Here is a 17,250-nt window from a genome sequence, read left to right as displayed (position 1 = left end):
GACACCCAAACAGAAGGCTCCTCAATGGAAAGCACTGCTAGTGCCTCAGAAATAACAGTACTGAGCTCCTCTTTATGAACAACCTGAGTACTTTCGGATCATCCCCCTCCTCACGAGGGAGCTCTCCCTTCTCTAATGGCTCTTTCAATAACAGCTCCTTTGAAGAGACCGAGGCCCCCTCAGATAAGGAGACAGAAGCAGAGAGTGCCTCATCTGACCATTCCTGGAGGTCTAAACGAGATCTTTTGGAAGGAGAGCAAGAAACTGAAGCATCTTGCAGCAACTGCAACTGTCCCTGCTTCATTAAATAGACCTGGTATAACAGCAATATAAATCCAGAAAAAAGACAGCTCCAGATGCCGCTGAACGCTCTGTCGAGCCCCAAGGTTGTAAAATGCCGGTTGTACTCTGCGCGTGATCAGAGGCTGTTCCTCACTGCCAGTCGGCCCTGACAAAATGGCACCAGTTCCCACTCTCTCCTGTATCAAACTGCACACCGGCCCTGCTAAGAAGCCCAAAATCCCCAGCGTACTCGGATGTTGCGCCAAATCTGAAGATGTTCAGGTAACGACCATTTCCTTCATGTCCTGTGGGATTCCTGGCTTCTATGCACTGCAACACCCTGATGCCAGCCAGGAGGTCCCACAGCACGAACAACGCATAACTGCCTCTGCAAGACTCACCATTCACCCTGTCACAAGTGTGCGAGTCAGGATCCCTCCTTCTGCATCAAGTAGAACTTGCAGCCTTTCAAGCAGTTCAGAGTCAAACTTTAGTCAGACTTTCTACTGCCAGCTGCCTCCCCACAAGCTCACAGTCTCCACATCTTACCCCAGGCAAGAAAGGATCAGGACAGATACTGTCCCATGCTCTCCAGAAAATCTTTTTCTCTCTCTTTTTTTTTTTTTTTTAAGGGTTGTTCTGCTGGAAAAGGAGAGCTGCACAGGAAGTGGAAATAAGGGAGAGGTGACGGGAGGGAAGAAGTAAATTTGCAGGGCAACAGGGACAGGGATCTGAAAACCTCCAGATATGACTCTGCTGAGTCAAGCCACCTGCAAAGATCAACTGGACGAGGAGCAAATCACTCAGAACCAGAGGCTGAAAAGTGTGTCCATCCACCTGCTGGAGACAGAAAATATTGAGGAACCGGACTGGATAACAAGAGAGGTCTCAGCTCAGTTTTCAGTTCTCTATCTCCACCTGTGGTTGATGGACACAACTGTCCACAGGTTCTGGAATTGTGGGAAGCTACTTAATGGAAACTTGCATTTATTTTCTGATATGCTAGTTCAGTACCAAAAAACATGTATAGAACCAAAGGTGTTTTTGAAGTATCCAGAACAGACCTTCTCACACTGAGTCGGACCCCCATATGGGACTGCAGCTTGGATGAACTCTCCATAAGTGCATCATTATTCTTCACTTTGTGGAGGCTCATACAATTTTAATTAACCTCAATCATGGGGTCATAGCCACAAAAAGATTGACAAGCACTGATCTAAAAAATGAAAATCCATGCTGGAAAGACAATGTATGGTGGGTTATGTGTGACTTGTCTCTGGGAAAAAGTGACAAGTAGCGGATCCAAAATGTTGAGAAAGGCTGATTTTTCATGTCACAGGTCTACAAGCAGTCTAAAGTTGTTTGAACTTCTGTAACATTTTCAGTTTTTCACATAAATGAATGGGGTTTGAACTGTTATATTACAATTTGTTTGCTCTAACAGAATTCATTAGAACCTAAATTTTGTTTCTGATGACTTTGGTCACCCTTTCCCAGAGATGGTCACACATTGTGAGTTTTATTGTAGTGTGAAAAGTCAAAAGTTGGGGAGAGGGTGTTTTGTGATCACCTTGCATGATCATTTTTCAAGAACATGCAGCTGATAATTATAAAATAAATAAATCCAATGATCATAATCCATGAAAACTTACATGCACTGGCATGTTAAAATAGTCCGATTTAAATGCATCAGCCATTTCGCCAAACGTGCGAAGCGTATAATCTCTTGCTGCTTGTTCAAAGCCAAATGCTTCTTGAGGCTTGTTGCATTCCTGCAGTAGAAAGGTACAAGACATGCAAATCAGTTCACCAATGCCACAAAAGAAAGTATTTTCCAGTGTGTCTTGTGTCCTGAAGCTTTCTGGGTCTGGCAGAATGTAGATGGTAAAATTAGGTCTTACCTGATAATTTTCTTTCCATTAGTCCCAACAGATCAATCCAGAGACTTGAGGGTTATGTCCCTCAACCAGCAGATGGAGATAGAGAGAACTCCGAGGTTTGCTATATGTGGTCATGTGCAGCCATCCAAACCTCAGTATAAACGATACCAAAGCATTAGACAGACACCCCAGACATTATGAAACGCACTCTCCTGCCTCTCCCATCGTACCAAAATGCACGGCACGGGAATTTATGTCACTGCAACCACAGTGCTCCGCAACTAACCAGCTGCCACTGACGAATTGTCTTGCTTCTCTTCATTTCTTTCTTTTCTTTTTTTTAAATTCCAACAGACCAAACAGATGAACCGGAATTGAACAAACCTATACAGAAAACAACAAACTCAAAGAACTCACAGAATACTAGTACGAGGGAGGGCCTCTGGATTGATCTGTTGGGACTAATGGAAAGAAAATTATCAGGTAAGACCTAATTTTACCTTCCATTGCATCCCACAGATCAATCCTGAGACTTGTGGAATATACCAAAGCAGTCCTCAAGTAGGGTGGCACCCTTCGGCCCCAGCAGCCAACACAGAAGCCCCGAACGCTGCATCCTGCCACACAGCCACATCCAAACGCTAGTGCCTTGCAAAGGTATGCACCGAAGCCCAAGTTGCCGCCCTGCAAATCTCTTCTAATGGCACTAAACGACACTCTGCAAAGGATGTAGCTTGAGCCCTTGTCGAATGGGCCACTGTGGCTTTCTAAGCCATGTTACCCTTATTCCGTCCTGCAAAGAGCACGAACAAATGGTCTGACCGTCGGATGGAATTTGTGACCTCCAAATACCGGATAAGAACACAGCTCACGTCCAAACTGTGCAGAGCCTGGAAGTTGTCTGGATAGTCTGCCTTCCGAAAAGCTGGCAACATCACCGACTGGTTCAAATAAAAGCAAGACACCACTTTGGGCAGGAAGGATGGAACTGTCCTGATGCAGACCCCAGCCTCAGTGAAACGTAGAAAGGGATCCCTGCAGGATAAAGCTTGAAACTCCGACACCCGCCTTGCCGAGGCCATGGCCACCAGAAACTCAGCTTTCAATGTAAGATCCTTTAGAGATGCCTTAGACAGAGGCCCGAACGGAGGACGCTGCATCGCAGTACCAAATTGAGGCTCCACTCCGGAAGAACCGGAAACCATGGACGAACATGGTTAACCCCCCGCAGAAATCGCACCACATCCGGATGCGATGCCAGGGAGCGACCATGTAGACGGCCCCTAAAACATGCCAAGGCCGCCACCTGCACCTTCAAGGAGCTCAAGAATAGAGCTTTATCCAGTCCATCCTGCAAAAAAGCCAGGATCGATTGTATCGAAGCAGACTCTGCCACAATTCCCAAAGAAGCACACCACGAGACAAAGGTGCGCCAGACACACGCATAGGTCGATGACGTAGAGCGCTTCTGAGCCTGCAACATCATGACTATGACCTTCTCGAAATAGCCCTTCCGTCTGAGACGCACCCTTTCAAGAGCCATGCCATAAGTCCAAAGTGAGCACGATTCTCCATTACTACTGGGCCCTGGCGCAGCAGGTCGAGTTGCACCGACAACCGAAACAGCTTGTCAACCATTAACCGAACCAGATGCGCATACCAAGGCCGCCTGGGCCAGTCCGGAGTCACCAGGATCACGAGACCTGAATGGTCGTGCTATCCGCCCAATCACCCGCCCTATCATGGGCCACGGAGGAAACACGTACAGAAGGACCTCTGGCCAGGGCTGAAGAAGAGCGTCTATGCCTTCGGACCCGTACTCCCTGCCCCTGCTGAAAAACCAGGAGGCTCTGGAACTGGAGCAGCGAGCCATCAGATCGAACGCCAGAATCCCCCAGCGCTCCATGATCTGATGGAACGCCCGTTGTGAAAGCTCCCACTCTCCCGGATCCAGCTGATTCTGGCTGAGGAAGTCCACCTGAGTATTTAGGACTCCCGCAATGTGAGCCGCCGACAGGAGGTACATATGACGCTCCAACCATACGCATAAAAGTGCCACCTCCTTCGCGAGCTGAGTGCTCCTGGTGCCCCCGTCTGTTGAAGTAGGCCACAGCCATAGCGTTGTCGGATAGAACCCTGACTGACTGTCCCTGCAGAATCGTCCCGAATGCCTGCAGTGCCAGACGAATCACCCGTAATTCCAAAAGATTGATCGGCCAAGCCGCTTCCGTCTGAGGCCAGATCCCCTGGGCTGTCCGACCGAGACAATGCACCCCCCAACCTGACAGGCTGACATCAGTGGTCACCACCAGCCAATTCGGAGACGCAAGGGGCATTCCCCTCTGCAGATTCTGCGCTAGCAGCCACCAGCACATGGCAAACCGGGCTTTGGGGTCCAAGGAATCTGGATTGTATAATCCTCTGGCAGAGGTGACCAACGGCTGAGGAGGGACCACTGCAGGGGGCGCATATGGCCCCTGGGCCATGTTACCACGTCCAAGGTGGCTGCCATGGACCCCAGCACCTGTACATAGTCCCAAGCTCTGGGCGTCGGGTTCTGCAACAGGGAAGAAAGTTGACTCTGCAGGCATAGCCTGCGTGCCTCTGGCAGAAATACTTTGCCAACCTGGGTATCGAACAGCACCCCCAGGTATTCCAAGGACAGCGAAGGAACGAGGTGACACTTGTGTGTGTTTACTACCCACCCCAGAGAATGGAGTAGGTGAAGCCCCTCGGATGTGACCCGGGCACTGTCCTCGTGAGAGGGTGCGCGGATGAGACAATCATCTAGATACGAGTGAACCTGAATGCCCTGAGACTGCAAGTAAGCGGCAACGACCACCATAACCTTGGAAAAGGTACGAGGAGCCGTCACCAGCCAGAATGGTATGGCCTGAAATTGGTAATGCTGAGCAAGAATCGCGAAGCGGAGGAACCGCTGATGCAGCGGCCAAATGGGAATATGCAGATATGCTTCCTTGAGGTAAAGAGCGGTCAAATACCCTGGCTGTACCGTCGCCATCACCGAGCGCAAGGTCTCCATCGAAAATAACGGACCCTGAGGGCTCTGTTCACCGCCTTGAGATCAAAGACAGGGCGTAACGTGCTGCCTTTCTTGGGTACCACGAAATAAATGGAACAACAGCCCTGTCCCAACTCAGCAGGTGGCACTGGTCACACTGCTTCCAGCCGCAACAGCTCTGACAGCGTCTCCCTGACAGCTGACCGCTTGGGTATGGCCTTGCATGGAGACTCCAAGAAAAAAATCTGTTAAGGGACGGGCGAATTCAAGCTTGTAACCGTCCCGAATAACTTCCAGCACCCATTTGTCTGAAGTTACCCTGGCCCACTCCTTCCAAAAGTGGGATATGCAACCTCCGATAGGAGAAAGGAGATGGGACAGGGCCCCATCATTGTGTGCATCTGGCACCCTCCTGACTTCGCGAATTAGAGGGGCTAGAACGGCGGTCTTCCCAAAAGGGCTGCTGCTGCTGGAAGCGAGGTCTATGAAATGAACCAGACTGCCCAGGTCTGTAATGCTTGGCCTCTTGAAACAGTGGGCGTACCGAGCGAAAACTCTCCTTCTTATCCTCTGGAAGCCGCTGACCCTTAAGAGTCCACGAGCTCCTCCACAATTGCTGCGAGGTCCTTGCCAAAAAGGAGTTTCCCTCTAAAAGGCAGCCGAGCCAAATGGGACTTTGAAGCCGTGTCCGCCACCCAGTGCCTCAACCAAACCCTGCGACTGGCGGTAACCACCAAGGAAATTTCCTTGGCTGAGGCATGAAGCAGATCATAAAGTAAATCTTCCAGGTATGCTAATTCTGACTCCAAGGCCAGCAGGCATTCAATCAGTTCCTCTGTAGAAGAAGCCTTCTGAATCCAAGAGAGACAAGCTCTTGCCACATATGAGCCGCAAACAGATGCCTGAAGGGATAAGGACGCCACCTCAAAAACTGACTGAAGAGAGGACTCCAGCTTCTGGTCCTGGGGGTCCCGAAGGGCCGTGCCTCCTTCCACCGGTAGCGTGGTCTTTTTTGTGACCCCTGTAATCAAGGAGTCCACCGTCGGCATCTTTAAGGAAGACACAGCCTCCGCACGCATGGGATAAAGCTTCACCATCGCCCGCGCCACCCTGAGGCCGGCGTTGGGCGTGTTCCATTGTGCTGCAATCAGCACCTTCATAGCCTCATGAATATGAAAGGCCTAAGAGGGACCCCTTTGTCCCCATCATAATAGATGGGGCAGCGCTGGTCGAAGGGGCCTCATCTGGAGATGAAATATTGAGAACTTCCAGAGCCTGAACAATGAGGGAGGGGAGTTCTTCACTACAGAACAGCCGTACCCTGCTGTGGGATCATCACCTTCCCCCGACTGCAACTCCCCCTCCTCTAGCCCCTCCGACGGTGCCTGTGGGGAATCCACTGAAAAATGACCTTCTTCTGTATCAGAAGGGCCAGAAAACTCCTCTACAATGCCCATGGACTCCAATCTCAGTCGCTTTGGCAGATTAGCAGAGGAAACCGGCTGAGAGACCTGAGACCAAGGCAGAAAGTCAGTTGCTGCGGGCGGGCGGGCGGGTGGGCGCCCCCCCCCCCCCCCCCACTCCTCAACTGAAACGCTCTGTGCATCAACAGCACAAACTCCAGTGAGAAGAGCAGCGGTGCCACGTCAACCCCTGAGGGAGACGATCTGGGCAAAGCCCCCCCCCCCAAGCCTGACTGCGGGGCGCTCCACACTCCGTCCGACTCTGAACTCAGCATGTGCAGTGAGACAAAAATGGCGCCGGCTGAGGCGTGCACTGAAACTTGAAGAGGCGTTCCTCCCAAATCAGCGTCAGCCCCCTTCCAGGCTTTTTGTTTTTTCAATTACCTTCTGGGAGGGGAGACGGGGAGGGACCTGGCACCACCAGGTATACCCCTAGCTACAAACAGCTTCTCAACCCCCCTACAGGCTCAACAATACCTGACGGCACGGGATAGGAGCCAGATCACTATAGAGCTGCACTGGTATGACTCTCCACCTGCTAGATAGAATGTTGAAGTTTGGATGGCTGCACATGACCATATATAGCAAACCTCGGAGTTCTCTCTATCTCCATCTGCTGGTTGAGGGACATAACCCACAAGTCTCTGGATTGATCTGTGGGATGCAATGGAATCTGATTTTTTTTTTTTTGGCTGGTCCCAACTCTTTGGAATGGGCTTCCTCTCTTTGTGAGCAAGGAATCTTATAAGAAATTTAAGATTATGTTGAAAAACACCTTGTTCAAGAAGATTTCATAGACTCAGGTTAGAGGCCTACTGAGCAGTAGGCTGCATTGGGGATCTTTTTGTTTTTGTCAATGGTTGGGGTTTCTTTTTTTGTTAGTTTCTGATCATTCCTATCAGTTTTGTAGTTTTTTTTGCTTTGAATTTTATTTTTGGATTTGTAACTAGCCTTGACCTGCTCCACTTTATCATTTATTCAAACCTGATATACTGCCAAACGCTATATGCAGAATTTGAAAAAACATTTGGTTAGCACATCTCATCAAGCTGAAAGGTAATAAATCTGACAGATAACGTTCAGAAAAGTACCTTTAGTTACACAATCACTGGTCATTTTGATTAAAACATCTGAAGGACTGGCATGACATCAAAAGCTTGTGGATATCATCTTTGGATTATTTTTGTATTGTTTTATTTTCATTTTTTACATTTGTACCCCGCGCTTTTCCACTCATGGCAGGCTCAATGCGGCTTACGTGGGGCAATGGAGGGTTGAAATAAAAAAGCATCATAAATTGCAAATAATTTACTTTCTACAGTAATAAAACAAACCTTTACGAAACATACCATTACTTTACACCAGATATTACATACATGGTAAAGAAACCATCTTGAATTAAGTTGGTGTGTGCTTGGCAATACATAATGCAGGTGGGACTTGGGCAGCACTTGGTAGAAGAGGATCCTCTAAGTGTCCACAGGTTAACTCTGAATGGGTATCAGAGGAAGCACTACATGACAAATTTGTTGCTGATTCTTTAAGCACTGTATCTATCATTTTTAAAGTATTTAAGTCAGGGTTTCCCAAAATGCAGGTCACAACCTTGCCTGGAAGCGCATAGGCATGCTATCATAATGTGGTTTGGTGGAGTCATGGAGGTCACTGTGCCTGAAACTATGGGGTCATGGCCCAAAACACATTGGTAAGCACTGATTAGCTAGTATAGCCATATAGATCCATATCCAGAGATACAAGTTGAATCATTTCCCGTTTTACCTAACTGTATACCTGAAGATCCAGTCCTGCTTAACATATTTCTGTGTTATAGAACCATGTACTTCATGATTTATTGTCTTCATTTATTAGAATTTATTTACTGCTTTTTTTAAAGAAAGTAACCCAGGCAGTGCAGAGCAAAAATTAGTCAAAAGATAGGTAACAGGCAATTACAGCAGTAAAAATATTCACATTTGATGGGTGCTCACAATTCAGCCATTAACATAATACCCAAATTTTTAATGAAAAAATATTTGGTACACTAAAATAAAGGGTTGTTTTACTAAAGCACGCTAATGGATTTAGCTCACACTAATGATTAGCGCATGCTAAACGCCATGCAGCCTATTATATTACTACAGGCTGTACAGCATTAAGCATGTGCTAATTGTTAGCATATCTTAATAAAAGAACCCCTACAATTCATATAATTTTATATTTCATACCACTATTTCAGTTTATTCATACATATTAATATTAAACATTTTTCTGGGTGGATCGTTTATGGTTAAAAGGGTGGGGGGGGTCCCTTCTTAAATTAGGAATCAAGCATTCATCATACATGAGTAACACTACACTATATACTGGTGTTGCTCGAGTAATTTGAGAGATGAAAGATTTATGAAAAGATTATTAGTTTTACAAAAATCTAAACTGAAGCACATAGTTGGGTTCCCAATTAGCACAAAGGTGGTGAACTCCAATCTGAGGGCCAAAAATTAGTCCAGTTTCCAGAATATCCTAAATTTTATTATTTGCTTATATCTGCATATCTTCTAATAATTTTAGCTAATTTGCTATTTTAGTTATCCTGAAGAACAGTTTTTTATTTATTTTAATTACCTCAAAGATGCTGCATGCCCCTGCTATAGAAACCGGGCTCCTGTCAAGCCCACAATACTCCTGTACAGTTATATCCTATAATTGCTCTTACATTGGCCTTCACAAATGAGCTACTAGAAAATGTGCCACATTTTTCTAGTTTACCTGGGCCAGGCATTTAGGGCAGCGCCAGTCTCCTTTAGGAACATCATGAAGAGGTGGAATAAGACAGAACGTATGGTAACTGTCATCGCAGCCATCACACAGCAGCAGACGATCTTCATCGCTGCCACTTCCACAGATAAGACAAACATACAAATCCACCTGGTGCATAAAATAGCAAGATCACAATGATCAGTCATCAAAATAGTTTCTTACAAGTGACTGCACTACCACCAGCAAAACTATTAAATTATCTGCAAAGTACCTGAAGTTCCCTGTTTTCCAGTTAACTTTTTGGTCAGTCCCTGCCACACCTCTAACCTCACCTCTACAAGTATATAAGTTACCTATTTAACTTGCCACAGTATAGTATTGACATCCAGAGGTGGCCGGTTCAAATCCCACTGCCGCTCCTTGTAGTAATTTAACCCTCCACTGCCTCTGGTACAAAATTAGATTATGAGTGTACCTGAATGTAACTCACCGTGAGCTACTACTGAAAAAGGTGTCAGCAAAATCCAAATTATGTAGTCAGAACCAATCGTGTACTTTTAAAAAAAATATCAGGCCCTTGAGAAGTCACGTGACACAATGAGAGTAGTCACTGAAAAGTGAGGTCATCTGTGCCCTGCTATCCCGCACTTATCTGCAAAGTTTTATCTGAAAATGATCCCTATTTAGCGGGATGAATATTGGAAGGTGTTCTTTACCTTGTGGTACATCGGACAGCTTTTTCTGACAAGCAATGTCCCTTTGAAAGTAGGATAGTGGCCCCATACTATCCTCCTAGCCCTGCCCTTAGTTCAGCCTGGGCGATGGAGATTACCGCAGAGTTTACAGCAGCAGTATGGGAGACACTGGACAAAAAGCTTCAATGGTAGAGATAAAGAGGCTCTTTTGAAGCTAAAACCTTGAAAAACATAAGCAGCTTATAGGTGATTTGATGAGATATTGGGAGCCAATGACAGTCTATCAAAAGTGGTGTTATAGGATCAAATTTCTTGGCTTTATAAATTATCCAAATGGCAGTATTCTGTACAAGTTGTAAGCAATGTAGATCTTTGAGCTTAAGACCTTTATAAAGAGAATTGCAATAATCAAGTTGCAATATTACAAATGAGTGTACCAGAAGTGTTGACTTTGCCCCCAAAATACCGTAGCTGGTTCGGCTTTAAGCACTAACTGGTGATTTTTTTTTTTTTAAATAAAGTACAAAAGAAGTAGAACTGATTAAAACTGAAATTGCAGCTAAATGTTCAGAAAACATTTGCCCAAATTTCACAAGTTTTCTTCAGTTTAAATAAAGGAACTTTGTGTGACCTTCATATGGAAAGACTGTTTTGATTGAGGTGATGCCTTGGGTGGTAGGAAAAAGGCATGCAGAATGAGAACGGGTGCTGTAGTAACAGTGCAAGTTCTGGGAGCTAGTTTCTGCCTTGAATCTTCAGAGTGGTTTTTGCCTAGAGATTTTGATGGCTGTTGGTTTCCTCATAAGTTTCTCTCCTTTTACAGCACGTGTCCCTTACCTCATGTAACCTTAATGTGTTGGAAGAAAATACAGGTCCCAAATGCATAATAAAATCAGTGTATACCACGCTTACTGGTCCTGCTAGATATGGAAGTATTATGCAAGGCTTGTTGGGACCTGTATTTCTTTGAATCTAGGAACCAGCCTAAAAGATTTAGGAGTCAGCTGCAGAGGGCTTGGTTTCATTCTGTGTGTACGAGAAAACAAAACGTAGTAAATTAGGCCATTATTGCAACTCCACGTTCTTAGCAGAAGGCAGTATCTCATATCCCTTCCCTCTCCCTCCACTTCTAACAAGCCTGTCAGCAGCATATCGATGACCTCTGATAGATGCACATTTTTGCTTCATGCATCACTATGGCCTAGATCTCAAAGATCTCTCTCCTCTCCCTCATATTCTCCTATACCATGCCCTCACCCAATGTCTTGTCTGTCTCTCATGCTCCCCTTAGGATTCCTAACTGCCCACCTCCTTCCTTACCCCTCTTCATATCCAGGGTGCCTCGGGTCAGTTAGGGTCCTCTGGTTATCCTACTTTTCCTTCTTTTTGCTGCAAAACAGCTGTTTTACCTTTGTTCATGTAGCTGTTATTAGATTTAAGTGGTGTAGAGCAGGAACTTCAGTACTAATCTTGTAGTCTCAAGTTTTGTAAGGCTTGCATTGGCATTTCTTCCAGTGCCATGTGGCTTAAACCTAATGAAACCCATGCATGAAGACAGAGCAATGCTCACTGATTTTGTGTTGGCCAGTTATGGTGCACAAAATTCCAGGCACCTGGGTTCATTTTTTATTAGCACCATGGTGACCCAGTGCTTCAGATTTTTGTTGTGCCCTGTCATAAGCTCAGGCCAAGGTCTCACCTACACAGTGGAAAAAGTGTTTGACTTTGCTTCATCAGAGTTCTGTTTCTCTAAAAATCCAGTTGACACATTTGGCTTCTGATGAAAGACATTTATATATTTATGCAGCATAAATGCACAGGAGGCAAGTATCGGGGGCATAGGATGACTGTGAAAGGGGATAGAATTGGAAGTAACCGGAGACTTTTTTCTTCACATAAAGGGTGTTGAATTCATGGAACAGCCTCCCGGTGGAAGTGGTGGAGACAAAAACAGTGTCAGAGATCCTGTGTACTTGTCCCAAGCTTTCTTGAATTCAAAGGGAGTGATGTGGAAAATAGAAGGCATGGATGAGCCGACAGAATATATGCCTATGTTTTTTTCTGACAACTTTATGATGGAGCAGAGGAGACACAAGACTTTGGTCTAGAGTTGGATATGCAGTATCATAAGATCAGGGAGCTGGAGGACCAGGCCCAAGCACTCTCGCAGACCCAAACCCTGCTGCAAATACGGCTCGCTGAATTACAGCAAAAGGTTGACGACCTGGAGAACCGATCACAGTGTAATAAAATTTGCGCCTTGTGGGCCTACCGGAATCGTTGTTGGACAGAGACGTAAGGTACTTTCTGTAAACCTGGCTATCACAACAACTGCACCTGGTTGAGCATTTGGGGCCCTTGCAGATGGAAAGCACTCACAGACTTAGAGCTAAATGCCCAGGGGACAACTGACCAAGGCCTATTATCTTTTGGGCCCTCAACTATGCAAAAAATAGGCTATTCTAGCTCTGTGCTCTGGGAAATACTTGCTTCATAATGGGGAAAAAAAACTCTCCATTTTCAAGACTACTCTGCTCAACCTTGCACAACAAATAAATTGTGCACGGTTGTACCCAGCGAAATTGCGGGCCACGCATAACGGGCAACAGAAACTCTACTACTGTCACAGCTGCTCAAGATTTTCTGAATGGCCTAGAGGGTGGATTGATAACATCAATGACCCCACTGGAAAGACTAGCTCTTCATGATGATGCCTTTGGTTCTCTACTTGTTCTTCTTCATTTAGGTCACCTTATAGGAGGTCTCTGCACCTTTTTGACTCTGAGCTGTAGACATGGTCTCTTCCAGGAGTTTGGATAGCACTTTGCTGGACTCGATTTCTTCCTGGCTGTCTGCGATGATATCTAACACCTCAGTGGAGCACCTGGAAGTGTTTTTGTGGGGGGGGGGGGGGGGGGGGGGGGATTGAAGTATTATTGATATGACCTTTTGTTATAAGTTACTACTGTGTGGATTCACCACGGGGCTTTGTCCTTGCACCTTGTGTTGGGGGCTGTGGACTTTTATGTTCTCATACGTATCTGGTCAGCAACCTCACACATATCTGGCATGCCTGCTTGTTTTCCTAGAACAGGCCTCTGCACGTTTTTTTCCCTCTTCTTTCTTTTTATATAATTTACTTATGGGAATAAGTAATATTAAGAGGTGGGTGGATAGAATAGTGTTGTTCATGACCTGGCCTCTTTGACAAGCTGTCAAATGTGGAAGGGGGTGTTGATGGAGTGAATCTGGGATTTCGTAGGAAAGGGAAGTCAGCTGTGTGGGGGAGGGGAGAGGGTTGTAGGAGGGGGGGGTTCTTTTGGTGTCACCCATGGGAGCTGCAGGGAGGCTGGGACAAATATCCCTTTGATATGATTTTTAGTATTCTGCTGTTGATGTTGTGCCCCAGGGGGATCACTTAATAGTGTTTAAGGTTGTCTCTTGGAATGTAGGGGGCATCAACTCTCCTACTAAACGGGAAAAAAAAAATCTTAGTCTTCACTGAAAACATGCTTCCAAGAAACTCATTTGTCAGCAGCAGAGCATAAAGAGCTAAGGACCTGGTGGGTCAGTTCCTACGTGGAGGCTCCTGCTCAGGGGAAAAAAGCGGGTGTTATCTTATTCCATAAATCCCTACAGGTTTAGTGCAGTCTCTTGTGGTTGCCCCCGAATAGCCGGTATATACTAGCTCAGGGTCTCATGAACCGAACATCTTTGGGGGCATATATATTTTGCATAAAAGCAATGTCTACAATCGCTTTTTTCAACATTTAATTTCCTCAATACATTTGACTTATTATACAGATTTAGTGGTGGGAGGAGATTTTAACATTGTGGCAGACCCTGATATGGATAAAACCCACAACACTCGGAAGGAACGCCTGAATGTCACTAGGGGGATCCCTTTATTATGTACAACTTTGGATGTTACTGATGTATGGTGCACTCTCCATCCTGGGGTTGGAGATTTTACCCACTTCATGGGCTCTAGTGTGCCAAGTATGCAAGCTACTTGGCACACTATTAGCATTACTCAACAAAGCCTCTGTCCATACTGATATGTTGCCTGAAGAGCACAGGTACAAATCAAAGTAGGGTATACACAAAAAGCAGCAAATATGAGTTATCTTGTTGGGCAGACTGGATGGACCGTGCAGGTCTTTTTCTGCCGTCATCATCTACTATGTTACTAGGGAATGCAGATTTCCCCCCAGAATCGTATATAGGTGCCTTTCATCGCTGGGCTGCCAGAGGGGGATTACATTTGTAGAGGATCTTCTGACATCAGAGGATGGGGCTACAGTCCTTTGTAACCCTTCAGCTAAATTATTGCCTTCCCGACTTAGATTTTATTTTTGTATATGCGAACCTCGCACTATACCACCACTGTATTAAAGGTGGAGTTTGTGCGAGGCTTGGCTGGAAATCTGAATGAATTCTTTGTTCCTTCAGGTCAACCACAAATGTTGGTGTCTGGTCTTTATAAATTACTTGCTAATATTTCTCCTCCAAAGAATTTTGATGCTATTTTACAGAGATGGAATGATGAGCTTCAGATCCATCTACAACAGACGGATCTGATTTCTTCTCTTACATTAATACCATGCCAACTACACAGCACTCCCCATAGAGTGTGCCAGTTTCAGATGCTTACTAGAGCCTTTTTTTTTCTCCAAAACAAGATTATGCTGGCTGTGTGAGGTCATCTCTTTGTGCTAAGTGTGAGAGCCAAGATATGCCTCTCATGCCTTCTAGCTTTGTCCAGATTCAGGTTTTTTGGTCTAAAGTGCTACATTTTCTACAGTCATTACTGGAGAGGGCTCTCATTCTATCTCCACTGGCTGTCTTGTTTGGGAAGGTGGCTCCTGTGGAGCACTCTCCCGCTATGAACGTTTGCTGTTTCATAAATCCTGTATACTTGGTAAAAAAAAATGCATATTATAATATTGGGTGTTGGATTATCCACCCATGTTCTGGCATGGCATGTTCCATTATCTTATAGTAATGGAGACAAGGGATGCTTGTTCTGCTATCAAACACAAGATGATTTTTTGGGCAATCTTTACCTCCTTGAGCATGTAGCTTAGTACTTAATGAATTAAATTTATAATGGTGGCACCATGTTCTTTCCTTGCTCTTGCCCTTTTTTCTAATACCCTGTAAAGGGGGGGGGGGTTGGGGGATGGAGAGAGGGGATAACTCCTTTTCCCTTCATCCATAATTGCTTAACACCTGGGGGTGCATCATAAGAGTCCAGGCTCCCCTCCTTTGGTGAACTTCCCATGTTGATACGATTAGATATCTGTTCTGGTGTTTGATGGGACTGGACAAGAGTAGGGAATGGATGATCTACCACTTTTGAATGTTATCTGCTTTTTATAATGTTTTGAATGCCTATATTTCTTTAATAAAGGGAAATTGGACTTGATACACCGCCTTTCTGAGGTTTTTGCAACTACATTCAAAGCAGTTTACATATATTCAGGTACTTATTTTGTACCAGGGGCAATGGAGGGTTAAGTGACTTGCCCAGAGTTACAAGGAGCTGCAGTGGGAATCAAACCCAGTTCCCCAGAATCAGAGTCCACTGCACTAACCACTCGGCTACTCCTCCACTCCTATTTACACTAAACCTACTTACACTAAATATCAGGCCCTGTATGTTCATTTTACTATCATCTTATCCCCTTTCATATTCTGTTTTACATCTCAAGCAATTTTATGATAATGCATGTTATAAACAGCTACTTACCTGTAGCAAATGTTCTATGTGGAGAGCAAGATACAATCCTCACGTTGTTGGTGATGTCACCAACAGATCTCGGTACAGGAAAGCTACTCCAACTTCTATTATTCTACAAGCTTTTGAGAAGCCTCACTGTGCACACATACCATGTCCCACCTGACACAGACATGGGACCACATCAGTCCAGTAATAAATCTTAGTAGAATACAACTCTTTGAAGAAATAGGTGAGTAGGAAGGTGGGTGGGTATGTGAGGATTTGTATCCTGCTGTCCAAGGAGAATTTTCGCTACAGGTAAATAACTTTGTTTTCTTTGAGGACAGGTACCACTGGACTCAGTGCAGGCTGCCCTCAAAAAAAAAAAAAAAGGGGGGGGGGGAGATGGGAAAAACAAATATGCAAGGTCCCGCAACAGGCAGACAAATATATTTTTATGTTAACTAGCCTACTTTTTTTTTTTTTTTTTTTTTTTAAACAGTCAGGAAATGGAGAAATGGGCCTGGGGAGATAAATGATGGAAAGGCTAAACCTGCTGTAGTGTAAGAAGTCTCTTTCTAGACAACAGTGTGATATGACTGTGTGGACCCATGTATGAGCCTTACAAATTTCTTCCATGGAGACTAACCTCAAATAGGCTACATAAATCTGATATCATGAGTTGTGACATGACCCTCAAGCATCAAGCTTGCCTGGGTATAAGGAAATGCAGACAAAGCCAACTGGAAAGTGTGTTTGGTAACAGCAGCCCCAGTATCTGATGCAACTCCAGGACCTATGAGACCAATTCTGCCTATGCACTGGACTTGGAAACACCAAAAATTCATTTGTACCGTTTCTCTCAACCCTGAAGACCTCTCTGACACCCCTGAACACAAATTATATTGAAAGGGTTCATAGTCAGGCCCTAGACACTGCAAGCACCATTGTTATCCATTACTGATATGGTCTTGCTGCACTAGGGGCTCATTTTCAAAGCACTTGCACCTACAAAGTTCCATATTGATAAGGTTCTGAACAGTGGTCTTCCCACTTACCTTTCCTCTGCAGTGAGTCCTTACACCCCCTCCCGTACTTTATGTTCACTGCACGATAATAGGTTGGTTCTCCCTCATTCTTCTAAAGATCTACTACAGTCTACAAGATCAAGTGCCCTTTACTTTGTTTCATCTGCATTATGGAATTCACTGCCACAATATCTTCGACTTAACCCTTCATATTCTTCATTTAAAACATCTCTAAAAACATACCTCTTTCAACAGGCCTATACATACACATAACCAGGTTGATTTCTGCAGTGGGGGATGGGGGGGGTTGTACATGTACAAATGTTTTATGTTTGTTTGAATTTTGGCTAGATGTCTGCAATAGCTAGGTCTTTCCTATATACTTGTTGGCATTCCTTTCT

General features: G+C 45.1%; 1 protein-coding gene across 1 annotated transcript in view; it reads right to left on the bottom strand.

Moving 5' to 3' along the window:
• Positions 1-17,250, bottom strand: part of KDM5B (lysine demethylase 5B) — a 246,733-nt gene that overhangs the window by 138,921 nt on the left and 90,562 nt on the right. The window contains 2 exon segments of the mRNA XM_030221829.1: positions 1,935-2,054; positions 9,414-9,572. Of these exon segments, the coding sequence (XP_030077689.1) occupies positions 1,935-2,054; positions 9,414-9,572 (279 nt within the window).

Source organism: Microcaecilia unicolor, chromosome 12 (assembly GCF_901765095.1).
Source record: "Microcaecilia unicolor chromosome 12, aMicUni1.1, whole genome shotgun sequence".
NCBI lineage: Eukaryota > Metazoa > Chordata > Amphibia > Gymnophiona > Siphonopidae > Microcaecilia > Microcaecilia unicolor.
Note: the sequence above shows the minus strand (reverse complement) of the source record. Positions and strands in the feature narration are given on the sequence as shown.